The sequence below is a fragment of the Stigmatopora nigra genome, chromosome 10 (assembly GCF_051989575.1).
Source record: "Stigmatopora nigra isolate UIUO_SnigA chromosome 10, RoL_Snig_1.1, whole genome shotgun sequence".
NCBI lineage: Eukaryota > Metazoa > Chordata > Actinopteri > Syngnathiformes > Syngnathidae > Stigmatopora > Stigmatopora nigra.
In genome coordinates, this window is record NC_135517.1 from 12,003,438 (window position 1) to 12,029,660 (window position 26,223).

The 26,223-nt window shown below is 39.0% G+C and overlaps 3 protein-coding genes across 3 annotated transcripts; all 3 read right to left on the reverse strand.

Annotated features, from left to right (window-relative positions):
- Positions 1 to 238: 238 nt before the first annotated feature.
- Positions 239 to 5,492, reverse strand: ldlrad2 (low density lipoprotein receptor class A domain containing 2). The gene is made up of 5 exons (XM_077726215.1): positions 5,117 to 5,492; positions 3,502 to 3,987; positions 3,070 to 3,219; positions 2,343 to 2,483; positions 239 to 1,465 (listed from the first exon to the last, which is right to left on the reverse strand). Exons 1-5 carry the CDS (start codon positions 5,211 to 5,213, stop codon positions 1,167 to 1,169), a joined length of 1,173 nt encoding a protein of 390 aa, XP_077582341.1. The 5' UTR covers positions 5,214 to 5,492; the 3' UTR covers positions 239 to 1,166.
- A 775-nt stretch (positions 5,493 to 6,267) lies between these two features.
- Positions 6,268 to 14,867, reverse strand: nampt2 (nicotinamide phosphoribosyltransferase 2). The gene is made up of 11 exons (XM_077726206.1): positions 14,536 to 14,867; positions 12,594 to 12,729; positions 12,320 to 12,423; positions 11,871 to 11,999; positions 10,924 to 11,082; positions 10,407 to 10,537; positions 10,003 to 10,228; positions 8,966 to 9,085; positions 8,544 to 8,684; positions 7,925 to 8,050; positions 6,268 to 7,169 (listed from the first exon to the last, which is right to left on the reverse strand). The coding sequence occupies exons 1-11, from the start codon at positions 14,581 to 14,583 to the stop codon at positions 7,005 to 7,007; spliced, it is 1,485 nt and encodes a 494-aa protein (XP_077582332.1). The 5' UTR covers positions 14,584 to 14,867; the 3' UTR covers positions 6,268 to 7,004.
- Positions 14,868 to 21,191: 6,324 nt separating this feature from the next.
- Positions 21,192 to 25,276, reverse strand: fezf2 (FEZ family zinc finger 2). The gene is made up of 4 exons (XM_077726214.1): positions 23,637 to 25,276; positions 23,323 to 23,457; positions 23,101 to 23,233; positions 21,192 to 21,993 (listed from the first exon to the last, which is right to left on the reverse strand). The coding sequence occupies exons 1-4, from the start codon at positions 24,420 to 24,422 to the stop codon at positions 21,743 to 21,745; spliced, it is 1,305 nt and encodes a 434-aa protein (XP_077582340.1). The 5' UTR covers positions 24,423 to 25,276; the 3' UTR covers positions 21,192 to 21,742.
- Between the last annotated feature and the right edge of the window lie 947 nt (positions 25,277 to 26,223).

The window sequence follows — 26,223 nt, forward strand, 5'->3', positions numbered from 1 at the left end:
CACATAACACACAAAGTGGTTGCTGGAGCAAATGTTACACAGCTACTCCATCTGGAGTCCACAACAAAGACCATTTGCCTGGCAGACACATGAATCGTGGCTGCCCCTTCACACCTATCACACTATCTGAGACACACATAGAAGAAGACAGAGTATTTCTTTCACAGTCTAAGGCAGTTCCCATGTGCTTTTGAAACATACCTATGACATGCTTTTGTCAAATTATCGCAATCCTAAGTATAAAACTTCCCAACACCTAAGTTTTGTGAAAATGGCCAGACTAAACTACGTCTTAACAAATAAGGAAAAAGTAAACTTTACACGTTACAACCTTTTAACGCTTCCTTAGATAACAAATTCATAAATCTTAAACATGTGCTATTTGATAGAAAGGCTTGGTAAAATGTAATAAGAAAAAAGAAAGTAGCACAAACACTGCAAGATGATAGTTTTAAATAAAAGTGAACAGTACAAAATATACAAAGTACCTTCAATAGGAAGTTAGTACTTTGGATTCTATCCACTTTTCACATCAACTTTGCAAATAAGGTGGAGAAATGTGAGTTGTCTCCATATGTTGTTTTTTACAGGCGATAAGTCGGTCATAATGGACACGAATTTAAGTGTGAACCTATTGACTATGCTTGGTACAAAATTATTAAATAGACGGAAGGAATTACACTACATCAATGCACAGGGTCAATCAAAATATGATGTTTTTCTCTGCGTCCAAACGTCCCGCTGTGGAATAACATTGGGCTATTTGGAGTGGAAGTTTAGGAGAACAGCTGTGCTGAGCAGGGGGGTGTCTTTTTATTTTTGATGTGTCGATGTCTGACATTGGGCCAAAAAATGGGGACTTTTCTGCACATTTCATAAAAACCCCTCTTAAACAGGCCCCAATTAACTGCTCGAGATTGCTTGAAAGAGCAGACTATATGTAAAAAATAATCCCTATGAGGAATGAAACATGCTCTAAGGTTTGAGAAATTTAAAAAATATACTTCTCTAAAAAAACTTCATGTAAAGCATATGAACAGTTTTGTCCTGTTGCCAAATGCTTTCAACTATTTCCCAAAAATTGTGGTCACTACTGTCGCTGTCCATGTTTGGCAATCACTGATTGCTGCTCACAGTAGAAGTCTTTACTAAAATGTCCTTTCCTTCTAAATTTCTGCAGCGGAAAGAGTCTCATCTACGTTACTAGCTATCCCAGCGGCCGGGGTTCCATTCTGAGGTGATTGCGGTGTGACTTTTGACAGGCAGTGGTCCTTGCTCTGAGTGCAACTGCGAGCGCAGAGTTGACAGGAGGCACAAGCGGCGTTGCAGCACGGCAAAAAACGAAAAATACTTATGCGCCATACAAACCAGCCGGGCGACCAACAGCACCAACAGAACACTGCACATCCCGCCATCAAACCAAGGATGATGTAGAGCACCAACAACGATGCAGAGGGTGAAGAGTCTGGAAAAGAGTTAACAAATTCCAGATAAATATGTATAAAATCTCAACGACCAAATGGTTGTCTCACCAAAGGCAAAACTTGGTCGACGTCTCATATCGTTAGACGGCAACAAGCATGATGTGACACCAATTCAGCTTTCACTTGTGCCTTTAGGCTGGGCTTCGTTTCAAGCATTCATGACATGCTAATCTATCGCTTCCATTCTCACTTTAGTTGACAGTAAAAGGGGGTGGATGCTTTGTCGTTGGGGACCAGGCCAGGACGCCCTACAATACCACCTCATTCTGGAATAAGACAGATCACCTGAAAAAGTGCTTGTTGCTGGGAGAATCATTACCCATTTCATCGGTTACGAGTCTGAACAGCTCACTGGCTGCCGCCATTGGTTTTATGTCTAGTCGTCAAACCTTATATCAGCTAAATGTTAATTGGTTCACAAACTTTGCTGGCTGGTTTGTGTGAGATTGTTATACTAAGTGATTGTAGGACTCAAAGCGACTAGATTCAATTAACAAGATTAATTAAAAGCCTGATATACTTGTGGGTGAGCTGGATGTGGACATAGCAAACTATCTCCTAATAAAATTAAGATGCAACAACAAATCATTGTTGTTGACTTTTGTCTCTTATATAAAAAACATGTTCACCTCTAAAAAAGTATCTTTTCAATAAATGATGTAGTCAAAAGCAGTTATATATATATAGTTATATATATATATATATATATATATATATATATATATATATATATATATATATATATATATATATATATATATATATATATATATATATATATATATATATATATATATATATATATATATATATATATATATAAATAAATAAATACATAAATATAGTTATTTCACGTACCTGACACCGACTCATAACTAGGAGTGGTCTTTGCAATTCCACAGTTGAAGTGTGTCGGAATTGGTATGGTGGGAGGATTTAAAAAAGATGGTGGAGGGGTTGCTACCGGCCGTGGAGGTTCTGCAGGTAGAAGCTGGCCTCCTGAGGAAACACAGACATTGATCAACGTGATGTTTTGAAGGTAAAGGGCAATCAACAATCACCGTGAGGATAACCGATGTGGAAGCTGAAAGAACATTATATATAATTGTGATGCTCCAAAACATTTTCCACTGCATTACACAAGTCCTAAGTGTACCCTTAAAACTCTGCACTGAACTTTTACCCATATGCTTTTAAATGCATACTCTTTGTTTTAGGTTGCCAAGCACTGATCAGAATGAGCAATGATGAGAATAGGGTTGTTTGAGAGAATCAATTCATCCCTGCTGATGAGTCACGGATCTTTGAAACCTGCGGCCACGGTGTTCAGTGAAGAGTCAGAGCTTCTGAAGGCCAAACAAACCAGATCGAGTAAGTTTCAATAGATAGCACTGATTATTTGTATAAAAGATACTTGTGGCTACAGAATGAACTAAAATCATATATTAAGCATGGCCCCATTGCATAAGGTGTCTTTTTTGATGGTCGTCTTGGAACGTTTTGAAACATTTTATCAAAACTTCGTAGCTTACCAAAATTATTTTGTGTTAGGATCAAATAGACAGACACACATTACGTCACTGACCTTTGCACCCTGTCGTTAGATTTTCTTCCAGGTCACTTCCATCCCCGCAGTTGTCAATGCCCTTATCATCACACACTAGACTAAGTGGGATACACTTTCCATTTCTGCAAGTAAAGTAAGGCTCGCTGCTGCAAAATGACTGGTTGAATCCTGAGGAAGAAGTACACACAAGTAAGTACACAACAGAGACGCCCTTTGAAATGCAAATCAAGCACAGACTCCACGCCATCCAAATTGTGCCATGTATTTGTGTAAGGCTTACTTGGGGTGAACGGCTTATATTTAGACTTGAAAAGGCATTTAGGTCTGAAGTTAAATGTCTTTAACCACCAAGAAGCAGATATGTTGTCTTGGATATTCTTTTGGAGATCACTAGTAATGCTTTTGGATTTTTTCCTCTTCAAAATTGGTTAACAAGCAGAGTGCATTTACCGAGTCTGAACGATGTGAAGTCCCCCACAAAGTCCACTCTGGGTTGAGTGCCGCGGGTGACTAGTCGTAGGGTTAGGTAGTTGCCCGTCGAAAGCACTGGCCGTGGTGGGCTCTTCCCACACAAAGGAGGCCCAAGTGGAGGAAAGGTCCTGTCCCATCCATCATAAAATTGTACAAATGAGCCTGCGTGACATGGATCCTCTGAACTTTCTCCAGAGGTGGGCTCCAGTTTAGGGTTGAGGGGAGCAGAGCCACGTGGAGACTCGGGTAACAGAGGGGCCGGACTCAGAGGGGCGACTCGCAACAAACTGTAGACAAGGAAGAAGCGAAAGTGGAACTGAACCTTGTCCTTTGGAGAAGTAGCCTGCATTGTGAGGTGGCAGTCGGTCCCCATTGTTACAAAGTAGTACTTTTTGGATTCCTGATGTGAGTTGATGATCATGCCATCACCTCGGATAGTCTGACCACAGAAGTCCACAACATTTACTAAAAGGATAAGAACATCACATATAAAATCAGAGTTGAAACCATGAGGTCTGGCTATGATAAAAACTTCTAGTAGGTTTACATTTTGTGAAAATTGGGTAAATTGCTCAGATGTTTGTTTGGGTGTGACTTTGGTACTTGCTATATACATACATATACAAATCTTCAGTCATCTTTCATGTGAAGGTTTGATGCTTTTGTATTCATTAAAATATCTTTTTTGAAAAAAAAATGCCAAAATAGAAGCATAGCAAACATCAATCTACTAAATCATCAATCTACTTTGTAAATCAACTGGGGTGTTATTCCATGGGTCAGAACAGGATGGATGGGTGGGCAGATCCGGCTTTGTCAGCCCATCTCAGCCGCCCATCACCCTCTACCTCTGGGCTCCGGGCCAAATAGTGACAAAATTTACAATCACCAGTGGAGTTTATTAGCTCCGTTTCCATAGGAGACAGTTAGCTCCTCCTCCACTGACCTCCAGGAATGTCTCAAAGCCTGTGAGCCCCTGTTGGTGGGAAACATTTATCCCCTCTACCCAGCAGTTCGTCAAGAAAATTATTATTTTAGTTTTTTTTTTTAAACAACATCAACATAAAAACATGATATCCTGTTTAAAATGCGAGGGTTAGACGACAGCGCGACGGCATTATATTGAGAGGGCAACAGTGCCGGCATGCTGGGCATTCGTGTGCGAGGTGAGGATGACTGATTCAATAAGAATGTTTTTTTTTTTTTGTCACAGACAGACAAAGAACATGGAAATGTGACAAAATGTGGGAAGACATCTGGAATACTACATCCTATAGAAATAATTATTTATATTGACATGTAGAGTATGTAAAATGACAACATTTGACTTACTACTTTCCTCTCTCTTTGTTATACCACAAAATTATCAAGTCCAATTAACTTAAATTTAAAAAAAAAAGCTGCAGTTGTGCATATTAAATGTAGTGACTTACCGACTCAATAGTACTAGTCTTTAAGTTGGAGAAAATATTTGAAATGTTAAGATAAACACAAATCAAAACGGTTATAACTCTTAGTAAAGCAATAAACAGAGTGTTACACACTTAGAATGCGCACACGTGTCCCTCGTACTTTCAGGACGTGGATGTCTAACCTGTGTCTATGGCTGACCCGTGAAGGCTCAAGAAGCAGAGTGGGAGTAACAGCATGAGCAGGCGCCCACAGGGCGCGTCGGCACGAATCTCCATCATCCAAACTGACCGCACAGATTAGGACAAACTCACAGAAGAACGATTACTATCATTTTTTTCCTCACATGCAAAAAGATCCCAATATGGACTTCACTTGGCAAGTTTTTATCACGTATGAAGAAGTCGGATACTCTCCTCTCCATCATGTAAACCCCAAGCTATTTATCCCGCAGCTCGACCCCCACCTACAGTCCCTGCCATCTCCACGACAACAGACAACCAATCAGCTGTCAAGGCAGCAGAGTGAAAAAAAAATAAAGAGCTCAACTATAAACAAACAGCAAAGTTGCTTGTAGTAAGTTGTAGGGTAAAAAAAGTAAACACCTAAGGGAGTTTTTGTGAACAAATAGCATTTCAGCGTTTTCAGATGTTATGCATCGTTCGGGGAGTTACAAAAATACATCTGATTCTTTAAAGGGACATTCAGAAAGGTGGCGTCATGCACAGAAAATGGGAGGAATGGAAAAAGAGTAAAGTAAATGAGAGTTGGACAGAGAAGAATGGTGTGGCAACCCCAAATCGGAAGATTAAGGAAACACCCACTGAAAATTGTGATGACAATTTTGGTTTAAAGTAAAGAGCAGACAGTAGTGTCCTTTTAATAGCATTACTAGATAATATGACACCAAACAATATATTTTCATTTGTGCTCAATGAATTCTAGAAAGTGTTTCAAGAAAAACAACCTGCAGTAGCAAACATTTACTTAATGTAGAAGAGAAGTAGTCCTAGGACAGATATGTCATCTGCAGGTTGTGGTTGAATTATAATCATAACAAAATTATTTACAGTGTATGAACTACATACCTTGTACATGATGGATTTGTTGATCCAAGAAATCACCAACTACTTCTACAACTGATATAGAATCTATTTGCATTTTTATACATAAGGTACCTAATGCATATGCAATTGTTACTTTTAGGCAGAAATCCCATATGTCCAAATACTGGAAATTAAAGTTTTTGGAGAAATCAGTATGATTTGTTTCTGCTATTTTGACACAATTTTCCAATTTATAGTGGTAAAAATATCTTGAAAACAAACAACAATCTTTAATGTTATTACAATCTGTATTTTTCTTCATTGTGAGGTGTATTTGGCCTGTTATATCAGGGGTGGCAGCATGGCAGCCGGTGAAATATTCCTATTTCGCCCAAACAGCTCATCTTGTGACTTGCCAGATGAGTCCTTTTTTAAAATTATGTGTATTGATACAAACTTTAAATAAAAAAATATACACTTTGACAGTCCTTCAAGTACCACTACTATTGACTACAGAAAAGTTAATCGTTTTTAAAGTGAAAGTGAACATTTTGTTTTGGTCTAAAACATTGCTTCAAAATGCAACTACTATATAATAAGATAAACACGACAAACTAAATACTACATTTGTAAGTGTGTAGCTGTAGAGACTGCATGCTCTATAAAAACAACACCACTACAGGGGAAAAATCCTAGAATTGCATACTTCAGGGGAGTCAAAAAAAGCAACAAGCTCACAAATATTGCTCCTGTGAGTTTCAATGGCTGTCATGATGGTGCGGTCTCAAAGAGTGGGACGAGAGTCCATAGTCCTAAGCAAAAAAATGTCCTCAGTGACCTGCTTCAGTCACTACTCTCCAAGTTTCATTTGCCTTCTGCAATTGTTGATGCATTTAAAAACAACAACAAAAAACTGACTAACCAGACAAATAAAACTAATTGAAACCTTGCATCCCTCCTCCTTTGGGTAAATTGGGCTTCCAAATTTACATATTTGCCGAGATTGTTAAGGGTTAGACATGTTACCTAATGAATTCCATTGATGATGTGCTTGTGCAGCAGCTCCTCTTTGTGGTTGTGTGTGGTAGGAGGAGTCATTTCCTCATCCCGCAATCTGGCATGCTTACGAATTTCCTCCAGGGAGTAATTCTGCAGAAGGCATCCATTCTCAAACACAGTCACTAACAAATCCTTGAGGGTGACACAGAAGAAACAGAGATGAACAGAGATGATCTAAACTATTATATAAATGCATATTTGTCTGTGTGTGTGCATATATATATCTGTTCTATCTCTATGGACTCTGAAACGGTTGAACCGATTTTCATGAAAATTCACGTCTGGGAGTTGCATAGGCTAAGATTTGTGTCAAAACACTGTGTTTGAAGAATATGGGTCTTTTAACAGCACAGATAATTGATTAATTTGAAAATGTACAGTTTTTTCTTTGTTGGACAGAGCCACAATTTGACAATCAATAACACTTCAAACCAGTATTTCAAACCAGTTCTTCTGCTTATCACTACTAAACTGATACACGCATCAAAAGCACGATGTCCCAACAGGTTACAAAGTGGTAAATGAATAACAAAATGTGTTGTGGAATGAGCCTCAGATGTTCTCATCTCAAACCTAATGGGAACTGATGGACACACCTGAACAGGGATGTGTGAGCTGGGCGGCCCAAAAACTTGCCTCAGTTACACCATTTTTGTCAGAGGGAACGGTAAAAATTTCATGCCAACTACTGTGAAGATCTTGCAAACCACATCCCCAAATCATACAGTTTGAACACAACATAACAACAAAAATGAGACGTAAATATCTGACTTTGGAAAAAAGTACAAAAAATCTTTATCTTATTCTTCTCCTCAAGGACTATGGACGTAAAGGAAGAAAAAAAGTGTCTTGTTATAAAGTGTAAGTAAACTGAAGCTAGGTCTCACCTCTTCAGGTTTGCCGGCCCCTCTTTCTACAGTCTCCAAGAGCCCATTGGAATTCCTTCTCAGTGACAGACGACCTCTCTTTGACCCCTTAGATGGGTCCGTCACTGGCAGCTTGTAGACGTCCATCTGTGAACGGACAAAGGAGTGAATTTCGAAAAAAACAGTGGCTTGTTCGCTGCATTGTCTATAATCCTTATAAAGCATGATTTAAGGATGGATGTGTGGGTGTGTGTATGTTAAGATTCTCTCGCTACGTTTGTCCAAACCGTGCATCGTAGAAAGTTGAATTTTTTTATGATGGCCAGAAACAGATGTCGGATCTTAATAGAAAATTGTATTATGAATCAATTTCTTGGCCTTCTCCAAATGTGTAAACTCAATCTTTTATTTGTTAAAGCTGAAAGCAGAGTTGATGAATGAATCTTTGTTATTTTTACACTGTCATCCTTTATTGCGATCTGCACACGTGTGGATTAGCCATTATGCTTCTCCGTACACAAATAGATCACCAAAACACGCGCAATAACCTCGCCCAAGCAGATGGGACCGGCGAATATAGCTATATACCTTGTAATTTATACTTCACCATTTGATAACCTACAACTGGAACTTTACTCACCCCCTTGCCATTTGTCTCCACGTAGCTGCACTTGAAGGCACATGAGAGTGTATCTCTGTTAAGTTTCTGGAGCAAAGAACTGCCACAACCAAAGAAAACATTCTCCGCACTCCAGCCTTCATCACTCAACTTGTGTAGAATCTGAATAATGATGGCAACCAATACAAATTATGGATCAACAGTTATTATTTGATTAATAATGGTAAAAAAATAATCATTTCCCTTTATCCCCCAAATATATATATAAATATATATATATATATATATATATATATATATATATATATATATATATATATATATATATATATATATATATATATATATATATATATATATATATATATTTTTTTTTTAGTTTAACTTGAGATGGATAGGAATATAAAAAAACTGAATCATTTTCAGAAGTCCGTTGTTAGTACCTCATCTACTGATTTGAGGTCAATTCCATCCCCTTGAATTATTCGAAGGTATGATGGCAGCAACTTGTATCCCATAGAGTTCCGAGAACACCCAAAACACTCCTCCAAAATCCTGATGACCTAGTAGAAACAGAGTAATTTATAGAGGTAGTTAAAATCATTCATGACATTCTCAGCCTGAGCTTGTTATACTAAATAAGCTTTGTTACATTGGAACCAAAAACAATTATCCACATTCTTTTTTGTAAATTGTTGAATTATGGATTAGATACATGTGCATATTGTGCAATTTAGCATAATTACATATATTTCCAAATTTTGACATCCTCATCTACAATTTCATTTAATACCCCAAACAAAATCAAGATCCAATTTGAGAATGGGTCAAGTTGTTTGAGGTGTGCCGCACGGACATTGAGTTTAAAACCTAATTCCAAGGAGCTGGTTATCTGAAAGATAAGTCTTTAGTTTGGAGGATTGTCTTTAACGCCATTAAGATGCCAAACCAAAATGGAAAAACTGCTCCACTGCAATGGCGTACACACATGCAGATAATAGAGCCATATGAGAACATTCCGAGTGTTTTTCTTCCCAGCAAAATTTAATGGCGTTCTAAACCTTGTCAATCTTTTTTCATTTGTTCTCCTTTCTAAAATTATCTCCTACATGACCCCAAAATTCTTGGGCTGACCTGGCACCTCTACCCCTACTATTCTAGTCTTCTTTCACTCTTACTTTTTATTGGCGTGTGACAGGGTTGAGAAGGTGGTCACTTTCCCAACTCCACAAACTCAATTGAATGTATTTGTATTGGTCATAGCAAAACAGGAATAAATAATAGTTACTATTTCCCTGGTTATAAAAAAATATAATAGTACCACATTATTTGCCTGACATTATATTCAAATATTTACATCCCAAATATTTGAATACAAAAAAGACATAATAGTAAAATTATTATTAATTAAGATGATACAAGAGGCCCGATTTGATCATTTTTATGATCATGTCAGACTGCATCCAGTTGTTTTATTTACCTCGATAAGAGTTTCTGCAGGATCTCCAGAGTCAGGGCGGATAACAAGAAAGGAGTCCTGTCCACGTTCCATGACTCGCTCCTTCAGCTTGTCTCCCCAGATGTGTTTGCACGCATTGAAGATGTCATAGCTGTCACTGACTACTGATACTGGCCCAGAAGAGAATGCATCCAAAAGGCGCTCAAATGCATCCTTCTCTCTACTTTTCCCCCAGGAGATGATCGTACTGGAAGAAAAATGGAGAGTATTTTAATATTATATTTTTATATACTTAAAAAAAATGTATTTAAAACACGATAATAAACAAACAAACAAATACCACATAGTTTAGAGTTTATAAATATTATCCAGAAATACAAAATGCAGGGAGACCCTATTACCCTATTACTCTTACTTTTATTTACCTATGCTCAGCAGCTGGAATAGAGAAACCAGCCATTTGGCATCCATAATATCGCTGAGCCATTAGAAGACCAGCTACTGTGTCAGTACTGCAGAAATTCACCAGATGAGCAGCTCCACCTAGAGCTGCAGACTGAGTAGATACAAAAAAATGAATCAAATAGTAATTATTTCTGTATCTTTAGGAAAAATAAAGCACTAGCATACATCGAGTTGTTCTAACCTGCCCTGTTTTTCAAGTTAGTCATACATTCTAAAAGGTTTGCCTTACAGCAGGAAAATGCTATTTCAGTACAGCAGGAAGTTGCATAGAGTAATTCTACAGTTGAGGATAGTCATTATGTTTATTGGGAAGGTTACATGACAATAGACCTCTAAGACACAAGACAATCACAACCACATGTCCAGACAACTATGAGGAATCTTACCACAATTAAATACTTGTTCCTACTGTCCAAAATGATTACTGTACAAGCCACTCATGTTTTTAAAAATAAGTTATGACACACTTTCACTGACCTCCTGTGAGGAGACTCCTCTGTAGCCAAAGTCGTGCAGCTTCAGTTCAAGACCCTCAAGGCTTCCTGAAGTGGCCTTCAGGTGTTTTGCAAGGATCTTCTTAAACTCTCTGGATATAGTCGCCACGGTGATGGGATACCACATCTGGACCAGCATGGTCTAGAACCAGAAGTAAAAAGGTGCTTTTAAACAAGTAGTCAGTGAAAAAATTGGAGCAAAGGGTTTATCTTTTCAAAACTAAGAACTAATACTTAGTAGTTTGAAGACAAGATAAGAAAACTATTACATCAGCATCCATACTACATATTGAATAATATAAAATGCCAATGAAAGGGATTTAAGTAGTTTATGTAGAAACTAATAACCACCAAAATCATTTGACAAGGGCGGCCCAGTGGTGCAAGTGGTTAGTGTGTCGGCCTCACAGCTCTGGGGTCTGGGGTTCAAATACAGGTCACGTCCACCGGTGTGGAGTTTGCATATTCTCCCCAGGCCTGTGTGGGTTTCCTCTGGGTACTCTGATTTCCTCCCATATTCCAAAAACATGCATGGTAGGCTGATTGAAGACTCTAAATTGCCCCTAGGTATGGGTGCGAGTGTGCATGGTTGTCCGTCTCCTCGTGCCCTGCGATCAGCTGGCCACTGATTCAGGGTGTCCCCCGCCTCTGGCTCAGAGTCAGCTGGGATATGCTCCAGCACCCCTGGCAACCCTAATGAGGATGAAGCGGTTCAGAAAATGAAATGAGATGAAATGATTTGACAAAATAGGTAAGGATACGTAGCAGTATGAGGCAGTTCATTCGAAATATGTTAAACTGCTAACATTTCAGGTAATCAGTCCGTTTTTTTTTTTTTCAAAAAGTCTCATTAAGTTAACTAATTCCTAACCCTTCCTGTGGCACTCCTGTATTAAGGCAACAAATTTGTCATGTGTAAGTATCACTTACCTCAACGTAGTTGGTTAGCCAGAAGAAGCTTGGGTCTGTATTTTCCACAGTGAAGAGAACATTGCCCCTGGGTATGATCTTGCCTTCAGGTACAGCTTTTATTCGGATAGGAAGACGGCCATCATGTTTCTGATACAAAAGAAGTACATTAAAACATGCTGTGAGTCCTAATAAGAAAATACATCAACCATCCATACTATCATGACCAAACAACGTTAACATCTTTAGAGGGAAAATATGTGTGTCAACATAGATGGGCACCAGCCCATTATCATTTCGAACAGATTCACTCACGTGCACTGTGGTGATAAGAAAATTGCTGTGCATGGCGATAGTAATTTTGGATATGTGCAAAACAAAGTTAGAACATTTCTCCAAATGATTTACCTAACCAAGGAGCTGGTTTAACTTTCTTTTTTCACAAATGTGGTTTCTTGACACCGACCTACCTCAAGAACCTTTCTCCAGCCTTCTTCATCAAATACAGCTTGCTTAAAGTGTAACTGGTAGAATAGTTTTGCTTCTTGAATCTTCTCCTCTGTAATGACTCGGCCTGTAGAAAACCAATCAATTACTCAAAAGCAAAGTCACATGGAATAACCGTTTCAACTAACAGAGCTTCCAAGCAACAATAAGCATGACTAAATATTCATCTCACGTGAATGAAACTTGAGAAATCCTAATTGGTTGTGTGTTTTCCACCGTTTCTGGATGTACATGTACCTGTCAGATATTTCTTCAACAAATATTGGAGACCAAAAAACACCACTTCGCTGAACTGGGTTCCTTTCTTGCGACGGCATTCAAAGTAGGAGTAGATTTTGCTGATGTTCGGAGGATACTGTTTGTAGTGTGTTATCTGAGGAACACAACCACAAAGAATGAAGTCTTAACCAAAGTCCTAATAAGCCTATTATGAAAATTTCACAACCATTCTAGATGCATAGAGTGTTCATTCATCACTTTGTAATCATGCCACGTGTATTACATAATAGCAAAGATAAAAAAAAATCCTGTAAATACTTAGTCACAGATTGGAAACGAGGAGTTTCTATTTAATGATCCAGCTTTATACAGTTAAAAGAAATTCCATTCCACATACTTTTGACTCCCCATACCATACAGCTATAATGTACAATTTGACACAATATTACATAGTATGAAGATGTCACATATTTGTGCAATGTTATTTTTAAAGCACCAATTTACAAAAGATGCAGAATGTAAAACAGAAATGTAAACGTTAAAAGGCCAAATAAAAACTCCTGATTTTTGGGTGATTTTACAGCTTGATTATTTAAATTAAGCAGTGTAAAGTAGTAAGCTTCGGAACCCTAAGCAGCATTACCACAAGCATTGCCAAATCAGATTACATGTTGTTAAATATTCAAAAAATTTAAATCCAGGGGCTGGTTGGAGCTTAAAATAAAAAATAAATAAATAAATAAATGGCTATTAATCATCCAGACCTTTGCCATTTAACAACTACACATGACTGTGACAGTTGACCTTTACTGATATAAAAAAAAAAAATACTATATTGAGAAGCATATTATGTAACAACTTGAACTGCAAGCACAAGCAATTAGAAAATACTTTTTTTCAAAATTGTATTTTGGCCTATATATTTATTAAAATCTACAAAGGTACAAATGCATTGTTAAGAACATATAGTGTATATACAGTCTAAAACAACTTATATAGTAGAAAACCTATGTCGGCATTTCATTTCATTCTCTCATTTCCTCATTTCATTTTCTCAACCAATTTATCCTCACTGGGGTTGCGAGGGGTGCCGGAGCCTATCCCAGCTGACCTCGGGTCCGAGGCGGGGGACACTCTGAATTGGTTGTTACCCAATCGCAGGGCACAAGGAGACAAACAAACATTTACACTCCCATTCATACCGATGGACAATTCAATCAGCCTACCATGCATGCCTTTGTAATGCGAGAGGAAACCGGAATACCCAGAAAAAACCCACGCAGGCCCGGGGTGAACATGCAAACTGCACACAGATGGACCTGCGTTTGAACCCAGGTCCCCCACTGTGAGGCCGATGCACTAACCACTCATCTGCCAGTGATTGCATTTTTAAAATTAGTATTAGAAATTACGTTGAGCATCTCAAATCACACTACAGTTAAAACATTGTCTTTTATGTGGGGTTCAAGGAGGATGGGGTCAAATGTCATCTTATCTTCATAGTAAGGAACTGAATATACCTTCCAAATCAGAATTTTATCATTAAGATAGATTATTTCATGCCATATGTAACGATCGTACATGGAAATAATTGCAAATTGTGCTTTTAAGAACATATGTTTGGGGGATGTTAAAAACAATGCCTTCATCTGTAGACAGCCATAAACGCCTCTTAAAGGGCCGACACGCTGAAATATCTATCAAATATACATTAACAGCGTTATTACATTGATAAGATGTCCAAATTCGTCTAAATTGGCAATATAGTGGGCTAAAGACTAAAATAGCCTCTAAATGTTTCTATTTAGACTCATTCTACGCACATTCAAAACGAATTTAAAAATATGCGATCAAAGCAGCATTTCACTTGAGATCGTTAATACAGCCTTTCATAAACAATGCGACGTCATTCTCAAGCGCCAAAAACACCATCGATGAAGTAAAGTACTGCTTCACTGACCTTATACGAATCCGTCGCAAGCAAGAAATTGAAGTCGTGGGCTGCCATTGTTTTGATGATGAATGAACCAACGTAAATGTCACTCGGTTATCAGTGACCTCGACACAAAACGTTCATTTGATGTTACAATCCACCACGGCGAAAAAAGCTGCAATGAAAGAGAGCCTTGGGTGTCGAACCACCAGAATTTCAAAAGCAGAATTCTTGCAAACATAGGCGAGTCTGTCGTAAAGCCGTTCGTGAATTGATCCACACAGAAGTCATTTGGTGTGTAAAGGGGCGGTTTTCTCTTCGCTATTCACATGGCCACGCGCACGTCTCTTCTCCGCCTTCTGACCTCACGTGGTGCTTTCAGGGACACTCGGATGGCCGACTACTATACCTTCATGAAACGTTCATATTCCAAATTGATGCAGGAATAAAACATTTTTTTCAAGGAGACTTCATCTCGGACAGACAAAATTAAAGTTGTTGCTGTAATTTGAAGTTAATTTATCGTATTTGCAGATATGTGCTTATTTTTGCTTAAAATAAAAAAATGGGGGAAACAGTCTCGTTTCCAATACGACATAGAAAATAAAATATAATTTTAATTCTGAATCTTATTTCATTATTGTATAATATGACAAATATGGTTGTTACTTGTTTTGGTAATACGAGGTATGAACCAGTAGAGGGAGACAATATCTAAAGCATCTTCAGTTCGTCCTATACATGTAAATATTAAATTGGGTTTGTTTGTTTTTCAACAATAACCTGGATATTTAAATTTAAAAAAATACGAAAACATTTTTTTACTATATTTCCAAAGCTTTTCAGTTCTGTTTTAGCTGTTACAGTTCTGCCCATGAGCATGGATTGCAACATGGAAAGAAATGACACTAAATGGTGTCTCCCTAAAAAAGTGATGTTGAAATCAATTATATTTGGAAAATTTTCAGCTATGTTTTCTATGGCAACCTTTAAAATGTCAAGCTGAATGTCCATACAAGACAGATAATTAGAAAATCATTGTCGTACTTATTGTATAATTCAAAATAAATGAAGTGTCAACTGCTTCTTTCCTGCCAGACAAGCTTAATGACCCCTCTCCTCACATCATGTTTTACCTTCTCACAGTACACAAGCAGAATACCCCACCCCCTTTCCCCCCTTGCTTTAACTACTAATTGACGGTGATCAGGCCAGCGACGGGCTGACACGGAGTGGCGGCTTGACAAATGCAATCATCCGGACAGCCCGGGTTGAAGTAGCTGGTGGTTGGCAGCTGCCCGGGCTCCTCAGCTGTGGCCCCAATGCTGCAGGCGCCTTCGGGGGTCATCTAGCCTCTGGCCATGACTGACTGGACCAGTCTGGACTGATAGGAGTTGGGTGGTGATGAGGGGCAAGTGCTGTGAGGTCAAGGGCAGATTTTAAACAGGCAAATGGGGGAGGTATTACTCGTTTGCATCCGATCAGGGGTGACAGCATTGGGTAGTGGGAGGGAAGAAGATGAAGAAGCAATGTAGCAAATTATCTAAAACGTTTTGAAGAGCACGATCTGGAGTCCTTCCAAATGACTAGCTCATCGTTGGGGCCTTGGGGTACTAAAGGCAGAGTCTATGCTCTTGTCATGGACCAGACCTCCCAGACTTCCCTTCAGAGACCTCACACAGTCGTCCTCCGTTTTTTTGGAGATACAAGATAATAGATAAATTGAGTCTAATGTAAATCAATAGACAACTCAGGCATTTTAATGAGATGTGCCCAAAGTGTAAATGCTCATTAAGTGCTAATTCATGTTGATTGGATAATGAGTAATTGAACAATGCATGTCATTATACAGTATAGAAGAATATTTTAAGCCCACTATTTCATACACCAAAAATCTGTCTGTTTGGATCAAAGGTTTAGAGAAAATATTGCTAATGTCATTTCTGAAATTTTACAGATTTGACAACTATATCATTTTTAATTTGCTGATTACATCTGATGGTGCAGTCTTGGTGTTTTCTTTTTTGTGTGACCCAGTTTGAACTTGTAAATTCATAGTTTCTATTTTGACCATGACATGTCAACTCCACTTAAGAGCCTACTCTCCCAGCGCTTTGTTTTTTCCTCAAGAGAAAAACCTTGACTGTCGCCATGCTATTTCATATTAAATAAAAGGCTTCAACATATACACAAGAGAAAACAACAAGAGCCTCAAGGTAGCCTGGCATAGCTCCTTGCCCACCCCACACAGACTCAAGTGTAATACCTCTAATAGAGCCCCCCACTTCAGTTAACTGCTCCACTGTAATTGCATACCTCTCTGCTTTCATCCCATGCAGCACCATCCAATACACCCTCCCGTCTCATAAATTGCATTGTTCTTCATCCGAACCAGCTTGTGAGTGATGTGAAAGTTGCCAGACCTGAAAACTTGCTTTAACCAATGAGGGGTCTTCTAAAGATAAGTATCACCTGGCTGTAAATAACTTATTGCACCTGCAAAAGGTGTCCCCTCATCTGGTTTTAATGAAAACCTGCACAAAGCAGCCTTTGAAATCAATCGACAAATGTTAGAAATATTTGTTTTGGAATTATTAGAAGCACACAAATGGCAATCACCCTGAAAATTTTTAGATTATTTAACTGGTGAAACTGATTGGAAATTGTCAAACACTGACAAGAGTTAGTAGCAAAAATTGTTAGTGTTGTAAGATTTAATCAAATTGTTTTCTTATGAAAGTTGTGTATAAGTGAAGGGCAGTCTTAATTGTGAGAACAAGAAGGGAGATTCACTATTAATGAGTGAAGGGAAAAAGAACATTTCCCAGCAGGGTCAGGTCAGGTCAGGTGAGGTCAAAAGGATTAGCAGTGGCACCGGACATCCCCAAATAAACTGATTTTACACAAGAATGCCACACTGCTAGAATCAAGTCGAGAGATATCCAGTTGTCAGTGTGATGGAGAGAATGGGTTGGGGGGAAAAAGCAAAGAATCTGAAGTTAATGCAATACAATTAACTAGATATAATACTTTTCATGATAAACTGTATTGAAACTTACACAATGTCCAAGTTGATTCTTGAATACAATTGTGGCCAATCCCACATTTAAACCTGTTTCTATTTCATCTTAATGAGCAAATGTAATTTTTCTGCAATTTTATGGTTCAAACACCATAAACATTCCATGGAGAATGTTAACACATAGCAGAATATTAAAATTCAAACATAAAAACGATACTTAGTGTAAAAAAAATCCTTGGCAATGAGACATTGCTTCAGGGCTTGTGATATAGGCCTCACACCACAGTTAAAGCAGGCCCTTATCCTTCTATTTTTCCAACTGACTGCCTTTCACCCTTAAGCTATATGCATGTTAGTCTGAAGACAGTGGTGAGGGAAGACTAGGAAACTGGTGAAGGTCAAAAACATGAATGTTGGGATCTCTCTCCCAATTCAGTTCCCAGCAATAGCCTCAACCTTCTCCAGGCTCATTGCACCCTTGACATGTCAAAAGAAAACCGCTAGCACAACAGACTGCCTATCGCAGTCTTTAAAACATTCAATTGAAAACGATTTAGGGATAACTTTGTAAAAGAATCTAAATGAGGTGCTTGTGAATCACATCTGTTTCATTTAAACTGTGTGCATACTGGCTTCTTGAGATTGGCATTTCTATGCACCACATTCATTAATGCTACAAGTTTTAAGGTGATGCTGCTTTTAATTGATTAGCTACCTTATTTTCTTCATTACATTGCATTACACAAATGAAAAGCCAGATGCATCTAGCTTTAATGTATTTCAATGTTTTTTTCCTGACATTTGAAAGTGCAATGCAGTCTGTTCATTTACTGCTGTGTTATTTAAAGCAGGAATAGAGCTTACGAGGTTGGTGAAGCCACTGCTCATTAACCCCTCAATTCTTAGAATAAATCCTGGTTCATTGTGCTAAAGGGCCAGTGCCTAATGAGGGGATGCATGGGAGCGGGGATTCAAAGACATTTAAGCACATCCAAGCCATCTATTGAAAAAGATTTGGGTTTTCACTTTGCATTTATACATAAAGACAGTTTATGGTCAATTGGGATTACAAGTTAAGTATGACCGGTGTTTATCTTTTGAAAAGATTTAAAATAAATTGGAATTAATAAAGATAAATCTTTTAATTTATTGTTTTCTGAGTACTTGCGGTGCACTGTGAGCGTTAAAAAAATGTTTTTAAGTATACTCTCATGACTTGCAATATTTCAAAATTTTACCACTAAAGATGAAACATAATACATGCAAAGTATATTAAGTAACTTTAAATGTGAGCATTAATTATTAAAATGCATTGACTAAGTGTGAATAAAGTGCTAGCATCTAGAATCATATATTTAATTAAGAACTTATATTTCAATTCAAACACTGAATTCAAACTATAGTCATTTTTTCGTTGAAAAACAATGACCACCATGTTGCTGCATATCGATATATTGAAAAAAGATTTAAGGGCCTTGATGTCATAATTTGCCATTATGTTCATAAGGAAGATAAAATGAAATTTCAAAAATCTTGCTCTCCAAATGGCCCATCTTAGATGTGGTGGGAACCTTGTGTTTTGTCTGATGTGTAGCGGCACAAAGTGTCACCACCTCCACCCTTTCCAAAAGAATGGAAGCTTTAGAGGGGGGGATGCTTTAATTGGAATTTCATGTGGGCTAAACTGAGGGGAAACTGATGTAAGTTAACATTTGGTAGACTTAATTGGTCGCTTTCTTTCTCCCCCCTCCTTGATCAGGCACTTACAGGCCGCTGCTGAAGCTTCCCCGCTAATCTCCCATTTACAATCAATTCAATCGGCCAAACAAAAAGTCCGCCTCTCTCTTTTTTTCTCTTCCTGTCTCAAACGAAGTCCATTGTGGCCCGTAAATTGCCTCAATCCCCGTTGATCCCGCGCTGGTGTGGTGAGCCAAAGAAAGATGTCCTCATGTTGTTGACAGCTGATTAACGCGCGCTCCCTCTTCAGCTCTCCTAATCTCCTCCGCTTGGACGCGCGGTAATTAAAGGCCCGGTTAGTCAATTAACGTGTTTGTGGATGCTGATGCAGTTGCTCAGATGTTGAAGCGGTGAAGGAGGGGGTGTGCAGGAAAAAAAAGGCCAACCTGGTAGCCTTCAGGTTGTTTACTACTTGCACGCTGTCTTGTGTACCCCGCGCAATGTACTGCTTCTCCTATATGTCTATATGGAATAACATTAAATAACATTAATGTTGACCACAATATCTATAAGAAATGTAATAAAGAATGAAAATAAGTTTGAGTGCTCCGTGCTATTTTCAACAATTACAAATTTGAAACGGGTGATTAGCACTCGGAGTAAAAACTATCATTACATACAACACACCAGGAACTTAGTCATTTTTGAGTGAGCCTAAGGCCATATCCCGCCATATTGAATGTGGAAAGGATGGTGGCTTGCTTACCGCGCTCCACGAGGTAGTTTGTCCTCCCAACTCAATGTCCATGTTTAGAAGATGATGTAAAATAGTTGCAATTTTTGTGGTCTTGCTGCTATAAAACAGTATATGTATACCACAATGAAACTCTAATGCATCTTTAAACTCAAAGAGGGATGCTATAGTAACTAGAGCATCCCTCTTTGAATAAAGGAACTATAGTAGAGTTCATTCATTCATTTTCTGAACCGCTTTATCCATACTTCACGCTGTAGCTGAAATAAAGCTTTTATAGCCATAGAATGGTTTACAAACTTCAACCAGGCCACACACTCCTTTTGACCAATCTTATTGTCTAATACTGATACTAAACCTGCCATTTCACAAAAGAAAAGCATCTCATTTGAATACGATCCTGCTGTACTTATAACTCACATGTGGGTTTTAGTATATAAGTGAAAATATATACTATTTGATTAAAAATCAAACAACTACTCTGTCTGTTAGTGGGCACAGATGCAGACAGGTGGCGAGCAGACTATACATTCTATAGTCACATTAGCAAGTGTGTATTCAGTCAGGACTCTACAGGCCAGGGTCAGGCTGCCTGAGAACTAATTGGCTGTTAATAGAAAGATCTCCATTTGGGAGCACGCATCTACCTCTCAACAGAATGTGTGCAGGGATAATATTGTTCCAGGAGCCGTGCAGAGAATAACTTGTGCTCTATTAACGCAGAGGTCCAGATGAAGAGCTACGCCTGAGTGCTCCATTATCTTCAGTTCTGATGATGTGCTGAACCCGAGCCTGCCACATGCATTCACTCTCTGCCATCTAGCCTCCAGAGGCCGTTTAGCTGCTTAATGTAATTTGTTTTCAAGGGTCCATCTTATTTCTGATCATTTGAGACATTACACACGAGTCAAGTGTAAATGTAGTATTAGTGAGATCGTGTCTGTCAATAAATGTCGAGGTAGAGTGGTTACAGAGCGCACAGTTGATCCGGTTATGGCGACATCATGTGAGATTTGAAACAACACTTCATTATTATGACACTTACTTCTCAGTAAACGTTTGCGATTTATTAACAGTTTATGGTTCTATCAAGTATAGTTATCTCAACAAATGTGTATACTTGTGGCTCATTGAGCACATTAGTGCAATTACATAAAACAAATGTACAGGGACTATTGTGCATTATGTTTATGTGATTTTATTTTTAATCAGATGTACTTAATTTGATTGTATGATTGTATTGAATATTTTTTTCTGAACAAATGTCAAACTGTATTTTAAGGCTGGTTCAATTCATTCATTAATCTCCATACAAACACACTGAAAGTAACATCTAAAACATTTTCTGCATCTTTTTCGGTTTTATTTTCAAATATTTGAATGGTGGAAACAAGCTCAAACATTCATTATTATAAGTTATAACTTATTTAATAACAGTAACACATGGCGTAAAATGTACAACATTATGAGGTGTCCCTCAAAATTTCCATATCTTAAATATCATTTCCCTTTATATACAATTTAATCATTCCTCTTATTGATGCTTGTAACGGCATCAAACAAAGCATTTCTAGACAGAAAAAAAATGTTCTCAAAGTATGACAGTCGGTGTATGGTACCTGAAAAGGAGTGCCAAAGGGATTGAGAACCACAGACTGTCTTCACCTTCTTTCAGAGCATTCGTAGCTGTTGCTTTTGGTCACAAATGTCGAGCATAAGGCGGTCCGTTTGAGGCCTCTCATTGTCTGGGCTGAACACATAAGGAGATTTAGAATAGCGCTTCAAATCTGGAGCTCTCTGGGTTCTCTATCTGGGGCAGAAGAGAAACTGTCATGTAGTTTCCTAATGTGTTTCTTGAGATCAAAGTTGCGACAGAAGCCCTTTCCACAAGTGGAACAGGTGAACGGCTTCTTGTCATTGTGTGTGTGCATGTGGAAGGTCAAGTTGTAGATCTGATGGAAGGCCTTGTTGCAGATGGAGCATTTGTACTGCTTCTCCCCACTGTGAGTCAGTTTATGGTTCTTGTAGTTACCTGCAGGGGAGACAAATGCAAGATGAAAAAAAACTGCATAATTGTGTTTATCTAATAAGAATACACTGAACTTACAATTATAAATGCCAGAATCAAAGGTTTCAAGATATTATGAGCAATAATTAGATTTTTAAATTCCTCAATTATTATGTTATTTATAGTAAGACAGTATAATTTAAAGAAAACTAAAATGCATCTAATGCTTACATATATATAAAATATATATGCATTAGATGCCTTTTTAGTAATAAAATTCATTTAATTGTGCATTTCATTTAACAAAATTGTAAAACATGGATTAAAAGGTTAACCTGCTGTATGTTAAAGATAAAAGAAAATTGGTTTATAGGACGATGATTATGACATCAGAGGGAAAGTGACAGGCTATTGCTTACAGAGCTTAACAAAAAGTGAGCATAAAGAGGCCCCATTTTCTATTCCCCCCCACTAAGGTCAGCAGTTCATTGGGAAGTTATAGAGCCTCTCCGGTTAACCTACACCGACCAGACTTCATTAATCTGGGATTTGTGTGTTGAAGTCAAGAAGTTGTCAAACTTTGTCAAACTCAAGTGCGGTGACAAGTGGAAAACTAGCACAGATTCCCAACTTTTCGGAGGTCGAGCAGATGACCCGGAGCAAATGCTGCCATCTTGAAGGGCGAATTAGTCAGTGTAAAGTGACATGTCCTATTTCCACTGATGGCTTCACGCTCCCGTGTGCGGCCTACAACTAGTTCTCTTCTCATTAATTTCGATGATAAAATATAATATAAAGGCAAATAATAATAACACCAATAAACGGATGCACATATTTACAATAGAAAAATATCAGAATGAGATTATATTGTAACAAATGACTTTTATCTGCATTAAAAACGCAGGAGATGATCCGGGGAAAATTAAAAAACAGAAACTGTGTTATATGTTTAAAATGTACTAAAACAAAATCCCATATTTATGAAATTCCCTTTTTAGGGCCAGTAATTCATTTTCCTTTGTGACCATTCAACTCGCGATGAAGTAAAATATTTAAAAGCACACGTTTAAAAAAAATTAACAAATAAAAAAAGCATCACATCATAGTATTAATATTATTTTGTTTGTTTACCTTTTTGGTGAAATCCTTTCCCACAGAACTCGCACACGAAAGGTTTGTAGCCGGCGTGGATCCGTACGTGTGTGTTCAGTGTGGAGCTTCTGTTGAACGCTTTCCCACACTGATTGCATTTATGTGGTTTTTCCTACATATTGCAAAACAATACAGGTGAAAAAAATATTCAGGAAAAAAAATATTCCCCAAAATTGACGCAGTGTGTGCCATTCTCATCACCTGCGTATGGATGATCTTGTGTCTGCACAACGTACTGGCCTGTCGGAAGCCTTTTCCACACACTTTGCACACAAATGGACGGGCCCCCGTGTGTACTGGCATGTGTCTGGTCAGATTGTAGTGTGCATTAAAAACCTGTGGAGTTGAAAAAAAAACATATTAATTCAAAATCCAGACTATTTTGAACGCGTGTGAACGTCTCCAATAAAGATTGTGACGCAAAACAGTCCTAACAACATTGAACAATTCTATCAAAAACGATGAAATTTCGTTTGGTCATAATTATTTGGTTTAAAAAAAGTATTTTGCATTACCTTTCCGCACACTTCACAGGTGAAATTTTTAGCTTTTCCGTCTCCACTGCTGCCGTTGCTGCTGTTATGTTTATGGGACTTGAATGCGATCTTTTCAGCGCTCGCGCTCTGGTTCTCCTTCACGATTTGGTCCAGTTGGCCCGGAAGATGCTCCTTGTGCGGATACTGGTGTGTGGGTAGGATCTTGTCTCCTCCTGTGTTCCCGACTAGTTTGGCATTTTCCAGAAGTAAAAGTCTGTGGTGAGCCGAGAGGGAGGCCTGAGCCTGCGGACTGGCGAGCCAGTGTCCCGCAAGAAAGTCCGACTGGGGGTAGGCAGAGTCCAGATAGTTGAGATAGTACAGGGAGCCGCCACTCGGCATAGCCACAGCCTGGTGGATCACCTGTGGTTTGACCACCCTGCTTCCAGTGGTTACGGCTGGTTGATGTTGTTGTTGCTGCTTGAGCGCTGAGTCCATTTTGGCGCAGACGCCGCAGCTTCCTTTGCACGGCACGCTGCTGGCGGAGCCGCAAAAACTTCCCCGCAGACTCGCTCGCCAAAGCTCCGAGTAGTTCATCAGGGCCTTGGCTTGGAGGTCGTAGCCGAAAGGCTGCAGTGGAATCATGCAAGGGATCGGCGAACATAGCCCGAGCAGTTTTTTCGCCTCGGAGCGCTCCTCCGTGGAACTCCTCGGCTCCGCACTTTTAGACATGATTCGGTCAATGGAGAAGGCGAGGGACTTGGGAGCCGCGGAGGGTCGGGTCCGACCGCAGGACATCATTGTCTCCACAGGTCCGGCGCTTGACATTTGCTGTTTTTTTCTCCTTTTCTTTAATTTTTTTTCGCACCACTCCTTCCTCTTTGCAGCAAAACTTTTTTTCCTTTTTTTTGTTCCTTTCTTTTCTTTATTTTTTTTTAGGGGGGCACCAGCCACTCCCAAGATGTCCAAGGCGCTCCTTCCAGTTGTCTTTTCACTTTCTTGCGCTTCCAGCAGAAAAGACAGGAGGACACATCAGTTTAATAAGCACCTTGCTGCCACCCCCTTACTTATTTGCATCCAAATGGGTATCCCGCAGTAACAATGGCATCCAGGGGTGGTGGATTAATGCTCATTAAGTAGTGCACACAAAATTACCAGGACACTACTGAGGTCGTTTGGGCGACGAGGAGGAAGACGAGTTGAGAAGAGGAGGAGAAAAAAAATGTTGCCACTGGAGCTCCTGGAGACTGGAAGAAGAAATTGGATGGCAGTTAGCCTCTTGAATGGTCAGATGGGTGTGGAAAAAAGAGGCGAGTGTTCTCTGTGTCATGTTGGCATGGGCACCGCCCCAATGGATTACTGTCTCCGTGTCTGGTGACATCAGTGGGCACCCCAACTCTTAAATGTGTGACAGTGAGACGCCCACTTCAAGCAGCCCGCCCTCAGATTCCTTTTGCTCTTTACAAACGTGTGCTCTTTTTAAATGCTCTACATGTGCAATGGTGAAACAAGGACACACTTCCTAACCTGTTGTCTAACACGTCTCTACTTTACTTATCTACTAGATTTGAGGAGCCCAACGTGCTCTTTCAACATTTCCACCTGTTCAAGAGCAGAAATTCCCTTTGGACCCCATTAGACCAAGTTCCTACTGCTGCCTATTCAAAAGAGAGCATTTCCAGAGAGGGAGGGTAAAGGGATAGAAGAAAAAAGCCCACAAAGTTCTTTCAGTTTTTGCTACTAAAGCACTGCGTGAACCAAGTTTTGTGTTTTCTCCCTCCAGAAATGGAGGGACGGATTAAAGAGCGGCAGGCAGAAAAGAAAAGACGTCGCTTGTCCAGACCTATACAACAGAAATTAAAGGGATCCCCTCATTCCTTAAAGAGGCATACAAGAAGTTTACTGGAATCCACAGTGTTGTGTTGTACTAACAAAGAGCGACAAGGGTTGAGTTCATTTCATGTGTTCCCTATCAGGCCATTTGAGCATGGGCAGACACACAAGCTGAACGGAGGAAGGATGAATGCCGTGTGTGCATGTGCTAAGGCTGAGAAGGACTCGCGTGAAGACCTATAATGTGGAGAGGAAAAAAGTATATAATTACAAATACTTTTATACCCCTCATTCATGCGCTGGCGACTACACTAAAAACAGTTTTGTAAAAAAAAATTAAAAAAAAAAGATTCAATTTGGATTGTTTGTTTTTACCAATTGACCAGTCCAAAAAAAGTGACGCAAACGTTATTATATTGCCCCTAAAAATTGGGTACATATTTATCTTTTACCCCCTAATGTCCTTAGCAAATCTAAAATTCCTTTTCTTTACCACTTATACTCACAAGGGTTGCAGGGGGTGCTGTAGTCTATTCCATCTGACAGGCGGGGAACACCCTGAGCCAAGCCGATCGTAGGGCACAATGAGAGGGACAACCAGTCACGTTCACACTTATAGCTAAGGGCAATTTACAGGGTTCAAACAGCCTAAAATGCATGTTTTTGGGATGTTGATGGAAAGCAGAGTACCTAGAGAAAACCCACACAAGCCCAGGGCGAGAACATATCACCAATAAAGAAATAAAAACAAAATCAGTCTGGATTCAGTTGAAAACAATTACTTCTTACCCACTGC